The sequence below is a fragment of the Antennarius striatus genome, chromosome 18, assembly GCF_040054535.1.
Source record: "Antennarius striatus isolate MH-2024 chromosome 18, ASM4005453v1, whole genome shotgun sequence".
Taxonomy (NCBI): Eukaryota; Metazoa; Chordata; class Actinopteri; order Lophiiformes; family Antennariidae; genus Antennarius; species Antennarius striatus.
The window spans coordinates 3,117,501-3,136,799 of record NC_090793.1 but is presented as its reverse complement, the minus strand read 5'-3'; the positions used below and the strand labels follow the sequence as shown (position 1 = coordinate 3,136,799).

Here is a 19,299-nt window from a genome sequence, read left to right as displayed (position 1 = left end):
ATTACCTTTCCCACACTCTTATCAACTGTTTAAAGCATGTTTGTGCTTTAAAAGTGCGCTTCCGAAACTCATGGAACTTCCAGATGCTGTCAGCCAATAGAATGCGCATACGTTATCACATGACCACCTTCTAAAAATCTGCGATGAGGTGAAGTTGCTTGTGTTGATGCGCGAATGCGCGAGGGATTACTGTATTGACTATTGACTCTACTTAATTACAGCAACAATCCTGGCACAATATTGTTTTCCGTGTTGTCTGCAGATTGTGAAGAGATGTCCTCTCAAATCAGACTGAGGCTGCTGCCCAGAGCCAGATGCTTCTTTGATGAACCTGTTCAGATGAAGGTGACCAGGCTGAGGTCGAGACAGGTGGTCACCATGAGAGCCAGATCCACTGACGAGAGGGGAGTGGTGTTCAGCTCCTCTGCCACCTACAGGGCTGATGACAGAGGCGAGGTCGACCTGTACAAACACCCCTCACTTGGTGGCAGCTATGTTGGGGTGGAGCCAATGGGTCTGCTATGGTCACTGAGGGCAGAAGCCTTACATCAGTACTTCGAAAAGGGCGAATCACTAAAGCCTCATGTGGTGATAATCTCTGCACATGATGATGAGGAGGGCAGGGTGCTGGCAGAGGCGACCAATGAGAGGCTTCTACTTGGAGGCGGGGTCACTCGACTCCCTGTCAATGAGGGGAATATAAACGGAGTCCTATTTACTCCCCCAGGTAGGTGGACCCTAACATGGGCATCTTCACACCTTGGATCTCAATTCCTCCGGTGGACCCTGTCCTCTGTGGGCCTTGTACTTGGGGATTGTTCTTGTACTGCACCAGTCCATAGTTTTCCAGCCATTCATAGGTGTTCTTGGTATCACCAAGTTTCTCTTCCTGTCAGTGGTACAAGGGGGCTGTCATGGAGGGCCATGGAGGGCCTGTGATTTCATGCTAATTTCCCACTGTCACTCACTCACTTCTTCCTCACTCTCATTAGGTTTCTTCTGGCTGAGGTATTAGTTTAGCAGTTACACTTGGGGGCCATCTTTTTGTTGTACTTTTGGGTTTTCAGTCATCCAGGACCGTGACTCTGATGCTCCCTCATCCTTGATCTTCCTTTTACTAGTCTATATTCTTCTATTCTTGGTGAACTGCTTTGTCTGACTTCACTGGTGGTACTGCCAATTCCTTTCTGTGTCCTGCTCATGCTTTCAGACACCCACCTTAGCTACCATGATGCCTGACAGGGACATCCATGTTATGCAGACACAGGTTATTAGCAGTTGGACATGATTAATTGTCAAAGGCAATGAACATTGGTTCAATGTTGTTTTAGGCTTTGCTTTCCCATATGCCCAACCAGAAATTTTCCATCTCAGCTTTGCAAGGACAACAAATTTCAATCTAATCTCATTTCATAACGCCATGGCAGCTGTGACATACAGTAGGTGGTAATAACTACATTAGAAGATACGTTGTTTGATTTTCTTCAGTCTACATTTCAGTGTACCCTGAGGCAAGACGCTTGACCCTAACTGGCTTCCTAGGTACCAATGGGGCCTCTGATTGCACCTCAGGGATCGGTCAAATAAATAGGACAAAATTCACAACACTGTGTTACATAAAACTGTATGTGACAATAAAGCTTTTTCTTGTTTTAAATATTTAATGGATTGTTCTTGGACCCACATCTCACCTCTCTAAAAACTTGAATCAAACATGCTACAATAAATTCCACAAAATCTTCTTTTCCTTTCCTTTGAGCTTCTCCCTTCAGGGGTAGCCACAATAAATTCCACAAAATTCATCTGGAATAATTATTACTCTGCTTGCCAATATTTCCTGAATCACCCCTACTATCTCTCTGATCTGTCCTGCATGAACTAAAACCACAAGATGCAAGGTGGACATCTTACAAAGTAGAAACTCAGGACTCAGTATAAATTCAAAGCTTTGATGCTATAGGTATGGTTAAAAGAGTGATATCATTTTAGTGATGCTTACCAAACAGTGCATTCCTTCATTTTAAGTACAATTTAGGATTTTGTTGCCGTTCAGTTATGTTTTTGTCATCCAGGAGCAGGTCCATTTCCAGCTGTGTTGGATCTGAGCAACAGTCCATCAGAGAGAAAAGCTGCTCTGCTGGCCAATAAAGGCTTCATGGTTCTGACTTTATGTATATATGATGTTAAGCCCAGGAACACAAAGGAAATTCATCTGGACCGCTTTAGAGATGGAATAGATTTCCTACAACAACAACCAAAGGTGAGCTTTTTTGACTCATAAATGTGAGCAGCAACAATTCCATGTCATAGAAAAGAGGACTTTATTGTCAATGTATACAGATAATGATGAAAATCTGTTGTACAACTTTTCAATCTTGTTCACCATACCAAAATTCTATGAACAAATGATCAGATAATCCAATAAATGAGAGAGCAGGTCCGACGGCTATAAATAACCAACCTTAAGTAATTCAGCATATATCCGCATTGGTGGAGGAGGAGGTTGAGTCAAAGTTTTTAGAAATAAGCTGTTCTTGGATCCAGATGATTTGCATGACATTGTCTGATACCTTTTCCCAGAGGAGAGGGTTTGAAACAGACAGTACCCTCTCAGGTTGGAGTGGGTCACTTACAGTAGGATGGAATCTAGTGGGAATGTCTGCCAGATATGACAATGTGTAAATTCATTGATAAACCACTTTTTATGGTGATTCAAATCATGGGTAAATTCCGGTAAGCTTTGTATTGTGATCATTTCTCATCTTTTTATTTTTCACAGATGGGCGGTAATGGAGTTGGTGTACTATCACTATCTAAAGCAGCAGATCTTTCACTCTCACTCTCTGCTTTTGTGCCAGCTGTTAAAGCTTGTGTGTGGATCAACGGCTGCAATGCAAACACTTCCTTCCCACTGTACTACAACAAACATAAGATCTTATCACCAATTCTGTTTGACCACAGCAAAGTGATCCTCACCGAGTCAGGAGCTTTTATTAACAAGTATGCTTTTACAAATCCACTGGCAGAGGAAAACAAGGGCAGTCTGATTCCTATCGAACAAGCGAAAGCCCAGTTCCTCTTTGTGGTGTCGGAGGATGACATGTGCCTCAACAGCAAGGCTTACATGGATGAGATGGTGGGGAGACTCAAACGTCATGGGAAGGACAACTTTGAAACTGTCTGTTACCCGGGAGCTGGACACGTCTTGAATCCGCCCTTTTCACCATTCTGCCCTTCAGCTCCTCATGGAATCCGCAGTAATTATGCTGTTTGGGGAGGTGAACCCAGAGCTCACGCAGTAGCTGAACTTCACCTGTGGAAGAAGATCCAGGAGTTCTTCAGAGCTCACCTGAGCTGTGATGATGCAGATAAAAGTCAAGTTAACAAATAGGTTGACAGGAAATATCCATACTACAAATTAATTAATGTTGCATTTCACCAAATGTTGCTCGGTGACACACCAGGTTTGGTTGGTTTTGGTTTTGAATAGTCAGATTGACAGTGTTGATCTTGTCATTTTATTGTAGGTCAGTGTTTGTAAAGATGTCTTTGCATTTTTCGATTTCTTTTGCTGTCCCTAGCAAATATTAGGGGTGACTAACCTGAGCTCATTATTGTAAACCCTCCTCATACTGATAGTAAACCACCTTATATCTGCATTACCTTTTCCCGCACTATTATAGACTGTTTAAAGCACTTTTGTATCAAAGAAAAGTGTTTGTTCCATTCCATGAGTCTCCGAATGCATGTACGGTATCACGTGACTACCTACTAAAAATCCACAATGTAGTGAAGCAATTCATCTTGAAGCGCGAATTAGCAATGAATTACTGTATAAGCACTGGGTGATAGTACAACTGGAGATTAAAGGTCCAATATTATGCTTTTTTAAATTCATCTCATCCAGCTGCCAGATGTCCAACTACACTCTGTTTGAGGTGTCTCACCCCAAACTGATTCGGGGTCCTCAATATTTTTGATTACCGTATTGACCCGAATATAAGACGACCCTGATTAAATATTTTCAAGACTCAAGTTAGAAAAAAAGACTTTTTGAACACCAAATTAAATTTTTATACAGAAAATAATTACAGTACATCTGAAACAAATGATTACAAAAATATATTCAAGATATTCGATCACATTGCAATTGTTTGAAGACTCTGCCTCATTTATCACCCCTGACCCCTGAAGAGAAAAGCTGAAAAGAAAAGAAGAAGACAGTACATAGTGTTTATTTCACACTTGTTTTAAATAGATTACATAATTTTATTCACATTTTAATTTAATAAACATTAATAACTCTTTCAGTGTAGTGTAGCTTTAGCAGTTTATCAGGAAAAGAACAACACAGTAAATATAAGGATAGTCACAAAAATAACAGAAAAGTCACACTCTGAGTGAGCATCTTGACAAAACTGGCCTGCGATAAAATGACAAGATCACAGTCTTCACTCTGACTTCACTCAAAACTAAAACCAATTTTCAATAATGTTTGATGGAAAATGTTTGGGCAAAATCAGTCATAACCGTTCCGCATATAGCTGCTTATCTGGCTTGTGGGTCCTGGGTCTGCTGGAGTTTTTCACAGCCTCACTAAGAGCAAGAAGCGGGAAACACTCAGGATAAGACTTCAGCTCATCACGGGGCCACATGAATGACAAACAACAACTCACATTCACTGACAATTTGGAGTGTCGAATTCATCTAAGTTTTGAGGAGAGAGCCAGAGAATCCGGAGAGAACCCACAGACATGGGGAGAAAACAGAAGGGAATCGAACCCAGAACCTTCTTGCTGTGAGGCAACAATAATACCCACTGTGCCTCCTTGCTGCAATTTGAGGTTTGAGCAAAGTTTTTACAATGAAGTGTGTGGGACTGGCAAATTTAAAAATTGTCTCATGTGATGAAGGTTTCTTTAGCTGGTCTTTACAGGTTGTGGTTGAGGACAAGGGATCTGACTTGGTTCTTTCTAGTACTACATAGAGGATAAAAGCAGTGAACTTACAATTCTTGCTTTAGTGAATTTTCCAGCTTAGGATCAATAAAACATATCTATCAATTGTCTGTAAAATATGCAAATGCAGAGCCCTGCTGACCTCCAAGACAAGAGTAGCAAGGCCGGTTGATTGCAATGGTAGTGAAGTAAATCATAGCTTTGTTCCACTGTAACCATTTCAATAATGCTATCATAAGCACTGTATTTGATTGATACTCAAGATGTTATGTCCAGATCCGTTTTTGTCCTGTTTTTTATGCTTCTTTTCCCCAGGTCCTGACTGCAAAAGCAATTGGAGCAACAGGAAGCAGCTGGCCAGCTCTGCATATTAAACCACACCTGAGCAACCACCAGATGAGCAGCTACCAGCGTCAGGAATGTCAGTAGCTTGGAGGCTGCTGCACAGTGATGTCTGAATGGTGCCTCATGGGGCTTTGAACCCTTTGGGACAATTGTGTTGAAAACTGGTTCATTACTCAGAGCCCCATTCTTTGGGAACGTGGGCGTCCTCTTTGGCGGAGTGGGGGTACTCTAGCCACACAACAAACAATAACCCAGAAAACAGCACTGTACTGTGCAGTATATATTTTTGGAGTAAAACCGAATATAATTTAATTTAATGTGTTAATCCTATACCGTAACTATATCGTTGCTATGTCGTAACCATGTATTATCGGAAATTGATTTATGATCATTAATCCTTGCAGGGTTTAATAAAGCAATTAGAGATATTGATTACATGTACATGTATGTCTATTTAATATAAACATATACATATGTGTTTGTGTGTGTGAGTTACATAGGAGGATTAGGGCCACTGGAAAAAACAATGTCTATGTTGTGACATAAAAGTCGGATTTCTGAGACGTCATCAGAGCAGCAGCACTGACTTCATTCTCATGTATGGCTCACTAACGCGTCATCATTGACGACATGTTGTTACTGAATGCCAGTTGATGGGAACAAAGCAAACGCTTCACCTGTGTTGGTAATTTCCATTAAACTATGGAAATGGCAACAAAATGTATCTGCTTACGCAAACATAGATAACACAACACTTAGTCCTTGTCTAGTACAGAACAAGCACAACACACAGAAATAGCCGATACATGTGAGGCTGGGTCAGGCTGATAGTGAGCTCATCTCTGCAGGAGAGTCTAACCCAAACACTATACAAAACCGCAGTGAATGAACATTCATTGCTCTTCTCCAGAGGTTTTTTGCTGTGTCTGTTGAAGAGACCAGCGCTGTATCCTCACCAGCTTTTTAAACTGCTGAACTTCTTCAGTAAACATTGTTTAGACTACAATTTGTCATCACTGATGGTACACCTCTCAACCGAAGTCAAATAACCAATGACATGTGTGTGTTTTATTCTTTTCCACTGTGTAAGCAACAGAACTTGAAAATTAGTTTCTTGGAAATTAAAATCTACTTTGTTTGGCAGCACCAGTTCAAAATTTTTCCAGACTTTAGATCTCTTTCTGGTTGGTTCCATTGCAAAGCAATTGGAAAGCAAACCATCAACAACCCAAAAGCTAATCAGTCCAGAAGGTATTGACACAATCGGCAGCACACCACGCAGTTTCATCTATATTGACACGTCTGGGTGTTTTGAATCCCCTCCCATTGATCTGAACCACTAAATTGGTTCACATGGTGAATGAAGTGGTCAGTGTTTCACCTTGTGAATGAAGCACTTAAGTGTTTCAGGTATGAATGAAGCACTTGAGTGGTTCAAATGTCATCAGTCATTTGGTTTTTCCATGTTTGAAGCAGGCTTCGAAGCAGTGGTTCAGAAAAATCCCCTACTGAGTCTGGGGCCGCGTATTGGAGCGCTGTGTCAATGCAGACATCACTACTGCTGCACCCCTGCTCAGTCTCCACCTAGCCAGACCATACTGGTCCACCTTGTTTTTGAGATTGTCCTTGAGTTTTCATTAAAAAAGTGTTCATTTGTCTAGTGTACTTCAATCAATCACTCAATCAGTCAATCAATCAATCAATCAATCAATCAATCAATCAATCAATCAATCAACCTTACTTGAGTGCATTGCCATTTCTTGTAGCGGTCTACATCTCATTGAAACTTATACTGAACTCCAACTTGTTCCTTTTTGGTTTGTGATTCATTCTGTGAGTGGTTATCATTCCTGATAAAGAAGGTGCCTTTCTTGGCTATGTATGTGGGTCAATGCAGGCTTGTATTGTAAAATACTTTGAATGGAGTTTAATATAATGGACAGCACTGTAGCACAGTGGGTAGCGCTGTTGCCCCATAGCTAAAATGTTCTTGGTTTGATTCTCTGAGGAGTTTGTATGTTCTCTGTGACTGTGTGGGTTTTCTCCAGGTCTCTCCCACCTCCAAAAGATGGAATTTAGGTACATTTAAGTTGCACCAAATTGTCCATTGATGTAAATGTGGTTTCTTTGTATTTCATGTGCAATGAGCATGCATCTCTTCTGAGGTATACCCTGCCTCTTGTCCATAGCAAGCTGAGATAGGCTCCAGCAGACCCATGACCTGCTGGAGCCTAGATGAGATGGTTACGGTCATCTACTTACTTGAATACAGACTAATACTCAAATACTGACTTGAATAAAAAGATCTTTGATCTTTAATCTTATAAAGGCTAGGGTAGACTAGGCTAATAAAGGGATCTTCCATCTTTGATCTTTGATCTGCTTGTGAGAGCTCCAAGTTTAAAGTTAAGTACATGGAGTTTAATCCAGTGAATAGTAGTGTTTGTTTCAATCACCTTCAGAGACATCTCCAAGGACTTCCACATGGATCCACCCCGCGTGTCCAAAAAGGCTCAGCAGAATCAAGAATCGAAACGCAGACAGAACCAGAACCAGTCCAGCGCCAGTCTGCTTGTTTCCCATCCCAAGTCCCCGTCTTCCTCGGGTTCCAAGTCCAAGAGAAAAAGCTTGCCAAAGAACCCAAAAGGGACTTCAACATCCCCGGAGTCTAAAGTCATGAAGCTGCAGCAGCTCAGAGGTTAACACTTGGTCAGGTCATCAACCATACCAGGTAATCAACCACCAACTTCATGGATTAAATCTGTTTACCTTTAGGTGGCAGTTCTGCTGACAAGAGTACAAGCAAAGCAGGAGGAGTGAAGAAACAACTGTTTGAGTCATACATGAGTCCTGAAGAGGTTTCCAACGGCCTTAAACGAGGAGAACTCATTCAGGTGCAGCAGTCAGAGTCATGAAGACACACCAGTTTAGAGTTTGCTTTGAGCCTGTCAGGTTAAAATGATCCTTGTGAATTAAAAATAACATTCTCTGCAGGGGCAACTCAGGATCAACCCCAAGAACTACCACGACGCTTACATCTCATCCCCTGTAAGTTCAAGCGGGAGTGAGAGTGTTTTGTGAATGATGGGATTGTCAGGACCTTAAGGTACAAAGAGATGGATGGGGTGGGAGCTGGACATGAACGTCTAATACGCCTCTGACTCCAGTGAACGTGCATGGCAAAACTGCCGTTGGCTTTTCAGTGATGCACCAGAACAAAGTGTAATTGAACTTTTGAAGGTGGGCCCTGTACATCCTCTGGGACTTGAACCTTTGGACCAGACCACTGTAGATGATGGGCTTGTTTTTCTTTCGGCAGAATGATGAATGGGATATTTTTCTGGATGGTGTCGTTCCTCGTAACAGAGCTCTGAACGGCGACATTGTGGCAGTGCAGGTCCTCCCCCGGAAGGAGTGGAAGGTAAACGCTTTATGTGTGCATCTCTCTTTTAGGTTTTGAACCTATGTTGCAAGCTTTGTATCAGTAGATGAATGTTTACGTATGCAGGTTGTGAGGTCCGATACCGAATGTGAGGGCTGCAGCAAGTTGGAAGTCCAGAAAGAAAACCCGGTGCAGAAGATAGCATACAGTCCGAAGCCTCAGCTCATTCACAACAAAGTCTACACAACACTTGAGACTTCCCTCACTGACACAGGTACCAGGGTCGTCATTATTGTGAATATGGCAGCGGTTCAACTCGTACATCTTAGGTTGTTTTTCCCCTTGTTGAAACAGGGGATCCTCTGGAAGGCCCCTCAGCACCCAACCATGAAAAACTCCAAAGGACTGCCAAAGTGAGCCCCCCCTGCCCAAGTTGTCCTGAACGGACCCCTCCCAGCATTCAGACTATAGACCCATCTCAGTGTAATTAACAATCTTCCCTCACTTTTGACGGTCAGGTGGTTCACATAATCAAGAAAAAGCACTCCAGAGTCGTCATGGGCTTCCTGAAGTTCCTTCCAGGGAAGCCGTTTGCCATGTTCTCCCCCAGAGACCACCGGGTGCCACGAATCAATATTCCCCTCTATGACTGTCCGAAAGACTTCAATTTTTTGTCGGGCAACTACACCAGTACTATGTTCATGTGCCAGATCACGGACTGGGCATCCAATAGCAACTTTGCAGAGGGGTGAGTGCTGCCTTTAAAGTACATGTCAGACCTGTTGCAGCAGTAAGACGCCTGCCACTTTTTACTTTTCCTGTAGACGACTCATAAAAACTATTGGAGATGCTGGAGACATTGAGTCTGAGACAGAGGGCATCCTGATCGAGAATGATGTGGATTTCTCCAACTTCTCAGATGAGGTGTTGGATTGCCTGCCCAAGAACTTGCCATGGACCATCCCAGATGAGGAGATGAGGAGGAGGAAGGATCTTAGGTATGACTGAGAACTCTGTATTCTCTATTCAAACCTATGGTTCAGCTTTCAGTCCAGCAGTTGTCATACCAGCCAAGACGATGCATATGCATATGTATTTTTTATCCATTTGACAATGGACCATTTCAATTAAGTGGCAACAAATGTGTGTAAATTGAAAAAAATGACTATCAATTGAGGTCACGTGACTCAAAAATCTGGTTTCACCTCCCTGTAGGAAGGAGTGTATCTTTACAATTGACTCAGCTACAGCCAGAGACCTGGATGATGCTCTGTCCTGTAAACGCCTCCCAGATGGTAAACGTCCAAGCTCTGATCACTTCTGCAGCTGCTGGTCCTGCTGGGGGTGGGAAATCATGCTGTCTGTTTAAACAGGTAACTTTGAGGTGGGGGTCCACATTGCTGACGTGAGTTACTTTGTGGAGGAGGACAATGCCCTGGATGCAATTGCCAGCCAGAGAGCAACCAGCGTGTACCTGGTCCAGAAGGTGAGGAGCAGGGAATGAGCTGTTGCATCGTCTTATCTGATTGGTTTGTTGGGAACATCTTACAAGTCTTACTCTTCTTCAGATGGTACCCATGTTGCCTCACCTGCTGTGTGAAGAGCTCTGCAGTCTAAACCCTCTCACCGACCGACTTACCTTTTCTATCATCTGGAAGCTCACTCCTGAGGGGAAGGTATGTAAGGCCTCCATCCATTACGATCATCTTGTCATCAGCCGCTCATCCAATTACGGGTCATGGGTTTGCTAGAATTTATCCCAGCCAATTACAGGAAAGTCACCAGTGTAAGTCACCCTTTTACCTATGGTGCTAGTGCCTGTGCTAGAAGCTGGCATGTGTGCGTATGTGCACACATATGGTTCATTATGGTTGTCGCAACCGTACGTTAATGACATTCAAGGCAAAACATCGGAAGTATCACAAGATCGTCACACAGCTTGTCAGTGCTCAAAATTTGCTTAAACTAAACAATTCCAACATTGACAGAGAGCTGAAAAGCTATGCTCTCTGTCATGGTTGTAATTTTTTAGCAAACTTTTCATGAGTTACGGTATTGAGAAGCCATGTGACAATATTGCGATACTTCCGGTGTTTTGCCTTGAACGTCATTTATGCACTGTTGTGACTACCGTAATGAACCATATGAGTGCACGTACGCACACTTGTCAGCTATTAACAAGGTCGCTAGGAGCTGGCAAGGGTCTACGTCAAACGGACTTTGATTGCTCTTGGCGAGGATGTATTCTGTTTCCCTTTCCTATCTAATTTCGCTCCCCCACAGATCCTGAGCGAATGGTTTGGCCGCTCGGTCATCCGATCCTGCGCGAAGCTGAGTTATGACCACACTCAGAGTATGATCGAAGCTCCAGGGAAGATGTTCTCAGCTAGGGAACTCCCGCTCATTGACCTGGAGCACCCCATAGATGAGATCCACCAGGCTGTGCTCAACCTGCACTCCATCGCCAAGAACCTGCGGGCCCAGCGCTTCTCGCAGGGGGCCCTCAGACTAGATCAGGTCAGTTCTCTTTTCCATTCTTGGCTGTGAACAAGTTTCTAAACACCTCACAGGTCGATCAGTTTTTCGATACCTGTCCCATTTGACGGGAGTTCAGTTTAATGTTTGGGCACTTTGTGCTTGCTGGAGGCGAAGTAACAAATCCATCAAAACGAGATGAGACAGCTGACTCAGCTGAACATCTCCACATCTTTTTGTTCCAGTTAAAGATGTCTTTCACGCTGGATGAAGAGACCATGATGCCTCAAGAGTGCCACCTTTACCAGTACAGGGACAGCAACAAGTGAGTCCCCCCCGGCGTATTTGTCGGCTGTGATGCTGCATTTTAATGCCCCTGATGGTTGAGCTATGTTCTCAGGCTGGTGGAGGAGTTCATGCTACTGGCCAACATGGCTGCCGCCCAACGGATCTACGACTGCTTCCCCAAACAGGCCCTGCTCCGGTGCCACCCGCCGCCCAAGGCCAAAATGGTGGATGAGCTGCGGGAGCTGTTTGACCAGCTGGGCCTGGCCATTGACCTGTCATCCGCCGGAGCTCTGCATGTCAGTGTTCTGATCCGTTAGAGTCCAGTATTCAGATATACAATCAAATACCACATGAACAGAAAGATCCAGGATGTTTCCAACCACGTTGGAAGCGATTGGATCAAATTGTCTTTTTTTTTTTTCTGACTTGCAGAAGAGCCTCCATTTTGCTGTGGGTGATGACAAATATTCTTCTGTGAGAAATGAAGTCCTGACCCACATGTGTGTCAAACCTATGCAGGTCGGTGTCACCGCTGCCTGATGAACACAGCTTTATCCCACTGGAGTATGAGTCTCGCCCCCACACAATGACTCTGTTTGTCTTCCAGATGGCACTGTACCTCTGCTCTGGTTCCTATGAGCAGGAGCAGCATTTCAAACACTACTCCCTCAACGTGCCGCTCTACACTCACTTCACATCCCCCATCAGACGATATGCTGACATCATCGTCCACCGGTTACTTGTTTCTTCTCTGAGTGCGTTGCGTCCGTGTTTCTCCGCACCTCACCTCTCATCAGACGCCTGCCTCCTTCCTTTGGACCGACGTCTTCCTGAATGGGTCTTCTTTGTTCTCTATTTCCTACAGATTATGGCCCCAATTTTAGACTGTCAACAGAGGAAGTTCAGAAACAGGCTTTGCTCTGTAATGAAAAGAAGTCCATGTCCAAGAGGGTGCAGGAACTCAGCAGCGAGCTCTTCTTTGGCGTGTTTGTGAAGGTTGGTGGAATATCAGTTTCTGCCCTTTAAGTAATGTGAGGTTGTGTGGAACAGCCAGATGTTCTTGAAGATCTCAGGTCTGTAGTTAGTTCAAAGACGGTAAGGTTTTTACCCTCGAAGGAAGTTGTTGAGTTGTCTCCTAGTCATTCTGGTAAGATGTCAAGTCTGTGTTCTCTACATGACATCTCTGGTGTGGCGGATCCTTCACAGGAGTGCTGCCCCCTGGAGTCCGAGGCCATGGTGATGTGGGTGCTGGATGAGTCCTTTGACGTGATGCTGCTCAGATATCGAGTACAGAAACGCATCTACTGCAAGGTCAGCGACATGAATCCATTATCCCAAACAGTCTGATCACCGTAGAAACACGATACCAGAGTGTAAACTGCTCAACGTACAGAACCAGTTTGAAACTTTTGATCCTGTTGCAGTCGATCGTGGGTCTGAAGTCGTTCCATTATCGGAAGGTGGGGATGAAGTCTGAGCTGACTCTGGTCTGGAATCCGGAGAACCCGGAGGATCCACCAGTGGAGCAGGTGAGAGTTTGGTTTTGTCCCGTTCATTTAAAAATCCAGATGTCCTCTGTGAGGCGCTGATCCTGCTGACGATGGTGCACCTCCTTGTTTGTGCTCAGGTCATTACTGTGTTCACGCTGGTAGACGTGCAGCTCAGAACCAACACAGTTGGCCTGAAATACAGCGCAGTGCTCCAGAGGCCCGACAAATCAGAATCATCGCAATGAAGCAGTGTTGTCCCATTTTGGACCTTGTTTTCATCAACTAATTGAAATCTAGTTCTTCATTATTGTAAGGTCGGAACACAGCAGCGTTCGTGTTAATGTGTCCCATTTGAATTGTTCCAGTTCTGCCCGAAAAAGAAACACCAGTTTCAACGACTTGTGCTCAACTGTCAGAAACTAGCAGGAATACTAGGAACAGATGTCAGACTGGGAAATGTCAGTTGACAGGATTTTTAGTTGGCTAATCTTTAAATGTAATTCCAGATGTCTGTGTTTATGTGACAGTTTACGTGACGGTAGAACACACTGATGTCTGAATACAGCAGACAGGCAAACATGCAAATGTAATGCCAATGTATTGCAAAGGTTTCTTTCCTCACATGCACCACTTATCTTGCCTCAGTAGATGAGGGTAAATACCCAAACTGCCACTGCAGCCACAAAGACCTTCATGATGATCAAAAGAAACAGCCAACGTCGGAGTCTAGACTCCCACGTTGTGGCGTGGCATCCTATCAGAAAGATGATGATTGTCAATGGGAACTAGATGTATCTGTTCTGAACAAGACTGTCAAAGTTTGTATAGGATCTGATTAGTCTCCGACAAAGGCCAAAGTAGCTCCTGCAGCCCAAAACATCAAACTGATGAAGAGGGTCCTTGACGCAAAGATGCCACAGTTACGGCTGTCGGCTGAAGGTGTGAGCGGAGTTTGGCTTTTATGGATGCTGTCTGTCTCCCAAGTCGCTGTGGTCACAAAGGTCCTCAATCTGTCTGACCACGCCCCAGTCAGAATTAACAGTAGTGGGAAGGGACTATTTACGTAACAACATGTTATCTCTTAACTCCTGCGAAATCCTTAAACGTTACATACACCAGGCTTGTTCATAAACTGTATGTATCATAAAAAATGTGTAACCACAATGCATTTCTTTCAATGCATCAGATCTTTTGAACTTCTTCAGACCTATCCATATATACAAAGTGTATTGTATATGGCCGGTTTTTTTTATATGGTCTTTATGTCCTTACAACTATGATTTTTTTCCAATGGGTAAAACAAAATATGCAACATTTCCAAAAATTAGGTGCAAAGTTAAAGATTTCTGATAAAGATATTAAATGCCAATAATCGATAACTACATTAATTTTAATGCAATTTTTTGGTACAAAAAGAACTTTAAAATTTGCCTACACCGGGGATGGTCATGTACAAAACCTTTACATCTCATAAAGATGTAATAAAATTACTATCATTATAATCATTATTATTATTATAATTATTATTACTATTATTGTGTAAAGACTGTGTGACAGTACAAATATTTGTTTTTATATTATTATTATTATTGTTATTATTATTATTATTATTATTATTATCACTATCATTATTATTATTACTGGACTGTAAGACAGTGGTGAGGTGTGCTGTAGGTGTGACAGAGGAGTTCAAGGTGGAGGTGGGACTGCATCAGGGATCAGCTCTGAGCCCCTTCTTGTTGCTATGGTGATGGACAGGCTGACAGACGAGGTTAGACAGGAATCTCCATGGACTATGATGTTTGCAGATGACACAGTAAGACAGAGAACATGTGTGTGAATGAGAGGGACCCAAGAGGAAGAGTGAGGTTACAGGGAGAAGAGATCAAGAAGGTGGAGGATTTGAAGTACTTAGGGCCGTGGTTCTTAACCTTGTTGGAGGTACCGAACCCTGCCGGTTTCATATGCTCACTCACCGAACCCTTCTTTAGTCAAAAAAATATTTTATTTTTTTTAAAAAATTGAAGACATAAGTATATATTTTACTGGTGTATTTTATTAACTGTGCATTAATGTCACCTTTTTCAAGGAACAAAACCAAGACAGTGCATGAACTGACATGAAATGACCCACCTGCAAATCAGTGTGACTTCTGCTGTTGTTATTGAGAGACCAGTTCAGATATGCGTGGCTTCACCTTAACAAGTGTTAATCTGATGTCATTTTCACAGCAAAGTCTGTTTCTGTTATTTTCCATGCAGCTTAAAGAAGTGTTTCTTTATTTTCTCCAGTGCGAGACTAGAGTTGCTCAACTTGACACTGCAAATCATGGAGAACGCTGACTCCCATCACGTTCCGTTATACAGTACATGTAAATTCCCATTGCACATAATCGTCCGACCGCTTTCTTTTTTTGCTCAACACAGTTACTATGAATTAAAATATTAAGAAAGCAATCAGATGACGAACCATCATGACAGGCATAGATAGACTACTGAGTGCGCAAAATCCCATGTAGCACAGGTAGGCTAATCGATGCAATGTGATCCCTGCAGCCAGTGATGGATAAGGGGGTTGTGTCATCAAGAATTGACACGATGTGTCACATGTACACATCGTGTCGGGTGTTTTGTCTTGATCTGTCTCTGCCGAACCCCTGAGACCGACTCACCCAGAGTTCGATCGAACCCAGGTTAAGAACCACTGACTTAGGGTGAACAGGGTCCAGGGGGTCCAGACCAACGGGGAGTGTGGAAAAGAGGTGAAGAAGCGTGTACAGGCAGGATGGAACGGGTGGAGAAAAGTGTCAGGTGTGATGTGTGATGGAAGACTTTCAGCTAAAATGAAAGGAAAGGTGTACAAAACTGTGGTGAGACCAGCGATGTTGTTTGGTCTAGAGACAGTGTCACTGAGGAAAAGACAGGAGACAGAGCTGGAGGTAGCAGAGATGAAGATGCTGAGGTTCTCTCTGGGAGTGACCAGGAAGGATAGGATTAGGAATGAGTACATCAGAGGGACAGCACATGTTAGAGGTTTTGGAGATAAAGTCAGAGAGGCCAGACTGAGATGGTTTGGACATGTCCAGAGGAGAGATAGTGAATATATTGGTAGAAGGATGCTGAGTTTTGAACTGCCAGGCAGGAGGCCTAGAGGAAGACCAAAGAGGAGGTTTAAGGATGTAGTGAAAGAGGACATGAAGGTTGTTGGTGTGAGAGAAGAGGATGCAGAAGACAGGGTTAGATGGAGGACACTGATTCACTGTGGCGACCCCTGAAGGGAAAAGCCGAAAGGAAAAGAAGAAGAAAGAAGATTACTTTTATATTGTTATTATATTTATTATTATTATTATTATTATTATTATTATTATTATTATTATTATTATTATTTATCACTCCATTAAAGGAATCTGAATGTCACGACTTAATTCAAGCACGAGTTAAACTGTCACACCAAAGGGGCGGGGCGATAAAGCCAATCACGTGACGCATTTCCAGGAAGAGCCCTTTCAGTGAACTGTCTTTTTTTTTCTACTCTAACCAATCCCACTCGTATTCGGTCCAACTCAACCAATGACCGCAACGCGTACCAGCCAATCAGAAGCCGAGTGGGGCGGGCTCAGGAAACAGGAACCTCCGCCGACTGCCCATCGACCCGCTAAGTATCGTTAGCGGTTTCGATTCAACGCCCGGAGCTCCTCCATCGTCTTCTTCACCCGACTGCCAGATGAACACAACGTCGTCTCCGGAGAACAGCAGCTGAGACTCCCCGCGGACAGAAATGGCGGACGATGAAATCGACTACAACATCGTGTTTCCGGACGCGGTGGTGTCAGGTCAGCGTCCTTTCATTGTGTTCCGCTAGCTAAGCTAAGCTAGGCTATGTTAGCATCCCTCCTCACAACGATGCTGTACATAACGGATCCTGCCCCAGCTGTTAGCTTAGCGTGCTAGCTCACTTTGGCTTTTTCACTTTCTGTTTTCAGACAGGCACTGGCGGGGGACGAAGGAGCCGGTTGTGGTTCTTTTGGGCTGGGCTGGCTGCAAAGACAAGCACCTGTCCAAATACAGCTCCATCTACAACGAGCAGGTAGAAGAAGCATTGTAGTAATTCTGGAACTTCTCTCTATATCATCCTTTCTTCCTGTTTTTTTTGTTTGTTTTTTTTACTTCCTGTTTCTCAGGGATGTGTCACCATCCGCTACACGGCCCCCCTGAAGACGGTCTTCATCTCAGAGTCTTTCGGCTACAAGGAGATGAAAAGCACGGCCCTCAAGCTGCTGGAGATCCTCTACGATTACGAGGTGGAGAACAGCCCCATCTTTTTCCACACGTTCAGCAACGGAGGCTTCATGCTGTACCGTTACATCGTGGAGCTGCTGCACAGCGACAAGCAGTTCAGTTCCCTGCGTGTGATCGGGGCGGTTGTGGACAGCGCCCCGGGTAGCGGGAACGTTCGTGGGGCCCTGCGTGCGCTGACGGCCACCCTGGGTCCCAAAATAAGTCCGGTTCTTCGATACGTCCTCTTGGCGCTTTTTGCAGTGACTGTTTTCTTGTTGCGAGTCGTGCTCTACCCGTTGACCAAGTACATCCACAAGAACCACTATGACGCCGTGAAGGACAGACCGCCCACCTGGCCGCATTTCTTCCTCTACTCCAGAGCTGATCAGGTGATCAGGCACCGGGACGTGGAAATCTTTATGAAGACCCTGAAGCAGAAAGGCGTCGCTGTGGACAGCTTCGACTTCGCCTCCACCGCCCACGTTTCTCATTTCCGGGATTTTCCGGAGCAGTATGCTTCCAAGTGTCGCAATTTCCTGGTTGCTTGTATGGAGGACTTGAAAGGGTCCAAGCTGAAGAAGAGACAGAAGGTTCTGTCTCAGTGAAACTTTTGACAACTCTCCGTTAATCCCATTTTTTGGGACTTCGTGTTAGTTCGTCCCAGTGCACATAAAAAAAGGAAGGTTCCCCCACATGTGGTGGAGATATACCAGCAAGCGTGACACTGGAAAACCACAAATTTCGAGAGTGTTCGGCACAAAAAAAGTTTAATCCACGCCACTCAGATGATTCTGCAGCAGTCATGTAAAAGATAATAATCCAAAGTATTGATACGCACTGGAAAATAGATCCTCTAAATGGTATTTAATATTGTTGTAAAATGTGATGCATCATAGATTAGTATAGTTGTGAATTTAAGACTGAGACTGGGTGACAATAATCTGTATTTATAAAATTTAAATGTATTTATGGTACTTAATCTCGTAATTTGTTATTAAAAGTAGGCCCGCAAGGACGCTTAGAATGAAGGCAACTGTTAAAACAGAAAAAAGTGAAGTGCGTAATTATCTTTTTTTTTTTAAGTAAAACAAATCTCAAAATTGTTGCCTTAAATAGTAAATGCCTTTTTGAATAGTTTTCATTTCCCAGTATATGAAAAACAAAGGATTTAGTTCAAGGGAAAAAGGTGATAGACGATGAATGTATATGTCCAGGACTGAAAATGGTGTTCTTTCTAACTGATGTGCCTTCAATAAATCAGATTGCTCGAAGAAATCCACGTGCCTGTGTTGATTTTGGGTTCTTCAGAATGCAAGGGGAGAGATTTTTGACATGTCTTATAATCTCACCTCGCATAATGTTGGAATCTTTCAAATTTATTCATGTACATATATTCAGAAATGATCTATTTTTATTGAGATGCATGCTTAAAATCCTTATACTCAGGTTGTTTGCTCATCTCTACTAATTTTTATCTTATATAATGAAGTCAAAATGATCATTCTTCCTCATGACAGAGGACCAGCCGGTGTTGTAGCCCCCTCTAGTGGACGAAAGAGGCTACTGCAAAAGTGAGATCACATTACTGTTACCTTTGTTGGGAATATAACATTCGGGAATTTAAAACTTGTACACGGTGACCTGCCTGTGATAGCGTTTCTTATAAATCTCTGCTCAGACAGAACTGCTGCGATACGAGAACCGTCGTCATTATGCCTCTCCAATCAGAGGCCGTGAAGCGTTTCCATGGTAGCGTCAATTCGGGATCCATACTGTCTTATAGATGTGCTCCCAAGTCGGTTCAGGAAAAACAACATAGACATGCCACTGCCAATGCTCTTAGCAGTCTCCACTAGCATCACGGCTTACTAGAAGCTGCAGTTTGTTACGTATCTGAAAAAGGATTAGATTTTTACAAAAAAAAAAAAAGATTTTTATCATTGTTGATGAGGAATTTTTTTGTTGCTGGATTTTTGAAAATATTTTATAGTTGTGAGACGTTTTAGTGATGCTCTGCTGGCGAAATATTCAGTTTTTCTCTTTACAAAGCCTTTAGGTTAACAGTCTCATCCACATCTCTTGAA

General features: G+C 43.4%; 3 protein-coding genes across 3 annotated transcripts; all 3 read left to right on the top strand.

The window, feature by feature from the left end:
• The first annotated feature begins 273 nt into the window (after positions 1–273).
• On the top strand, positions 274–3,391 carry LOC137612402 (acyl-coenzyme A thioesterase 6-like). Its single transcript, XM_068340906.1, has 3 exons — positions 274–727; positions 2,073–2,260; positions 2,780–3,391. The coding sequence occupies exons 1-3, from the start codon at positions 274–276 to the stop codon at positions 3,389–3,391; spliced, it is 1,254 nt and encodes a 417-aa protein (XP_068197007.1).
• A 4,396-nt stretch (positions 3,392–7,787) lies between these two features.
• Positions 7,788–13,183, top strand: dis3l2 (DIS3 like 3'-5' exoribonuclease 2). The gene is made up of 20 exons (XM_068340903.1): positions 7,788–8,001; positions 8,079–8,197; positions 8,298–8,351; positions 8,623–8,724; positions 8,812–8,959; positions 9,040–9,098; positions 9,204–9,433; positions 9,510–9,683; positions 9,901–9,980; positions 10,059–10,171; positions 10,254–10,361; positions 10,969–11,202; positions 11,406–11,485; positions 11,561–11,744; positions 11,881–11,967; positions 12,056–12,203; positions 12,314–12,444; positions 12,655–12,759; positions 12,873–12,977; positions 13,076–13,183. The coding sequence occupies exons 1-20, from the start codon at positions 7,788–7,790 to the stop codon at positions 13,181–13,183; spliced, it is 2,583 nt and encodes an 860-aa protein (XP_068197004.1).
• A 3,391-nt stretch (positions 13,184–16,574) lies between these two features.
• On the top strand, positions 16,575–18,484 carry tmem53 (transmembrane protein 53). Its single transcript, XM_068340755.1, has 3 exons — positions 16,575–16,770; positions 16,921–17,024; positions 17,119–18,484. The coding sequence occupies exons 1-3, from the start codon at positions 16,716–16,718 to the stop codon at positions 17,818–17,820; spliced, it is 861 nt and encodes a 286-aa protein (XP_068196856.1). The 5' UTR covers positions 16,575–16,715; the 3' UTR covers positions 17,821–18,484.
• The last annotated feature ends 815 nt before the right edge of the window (positions 18,485–19,299 follow it).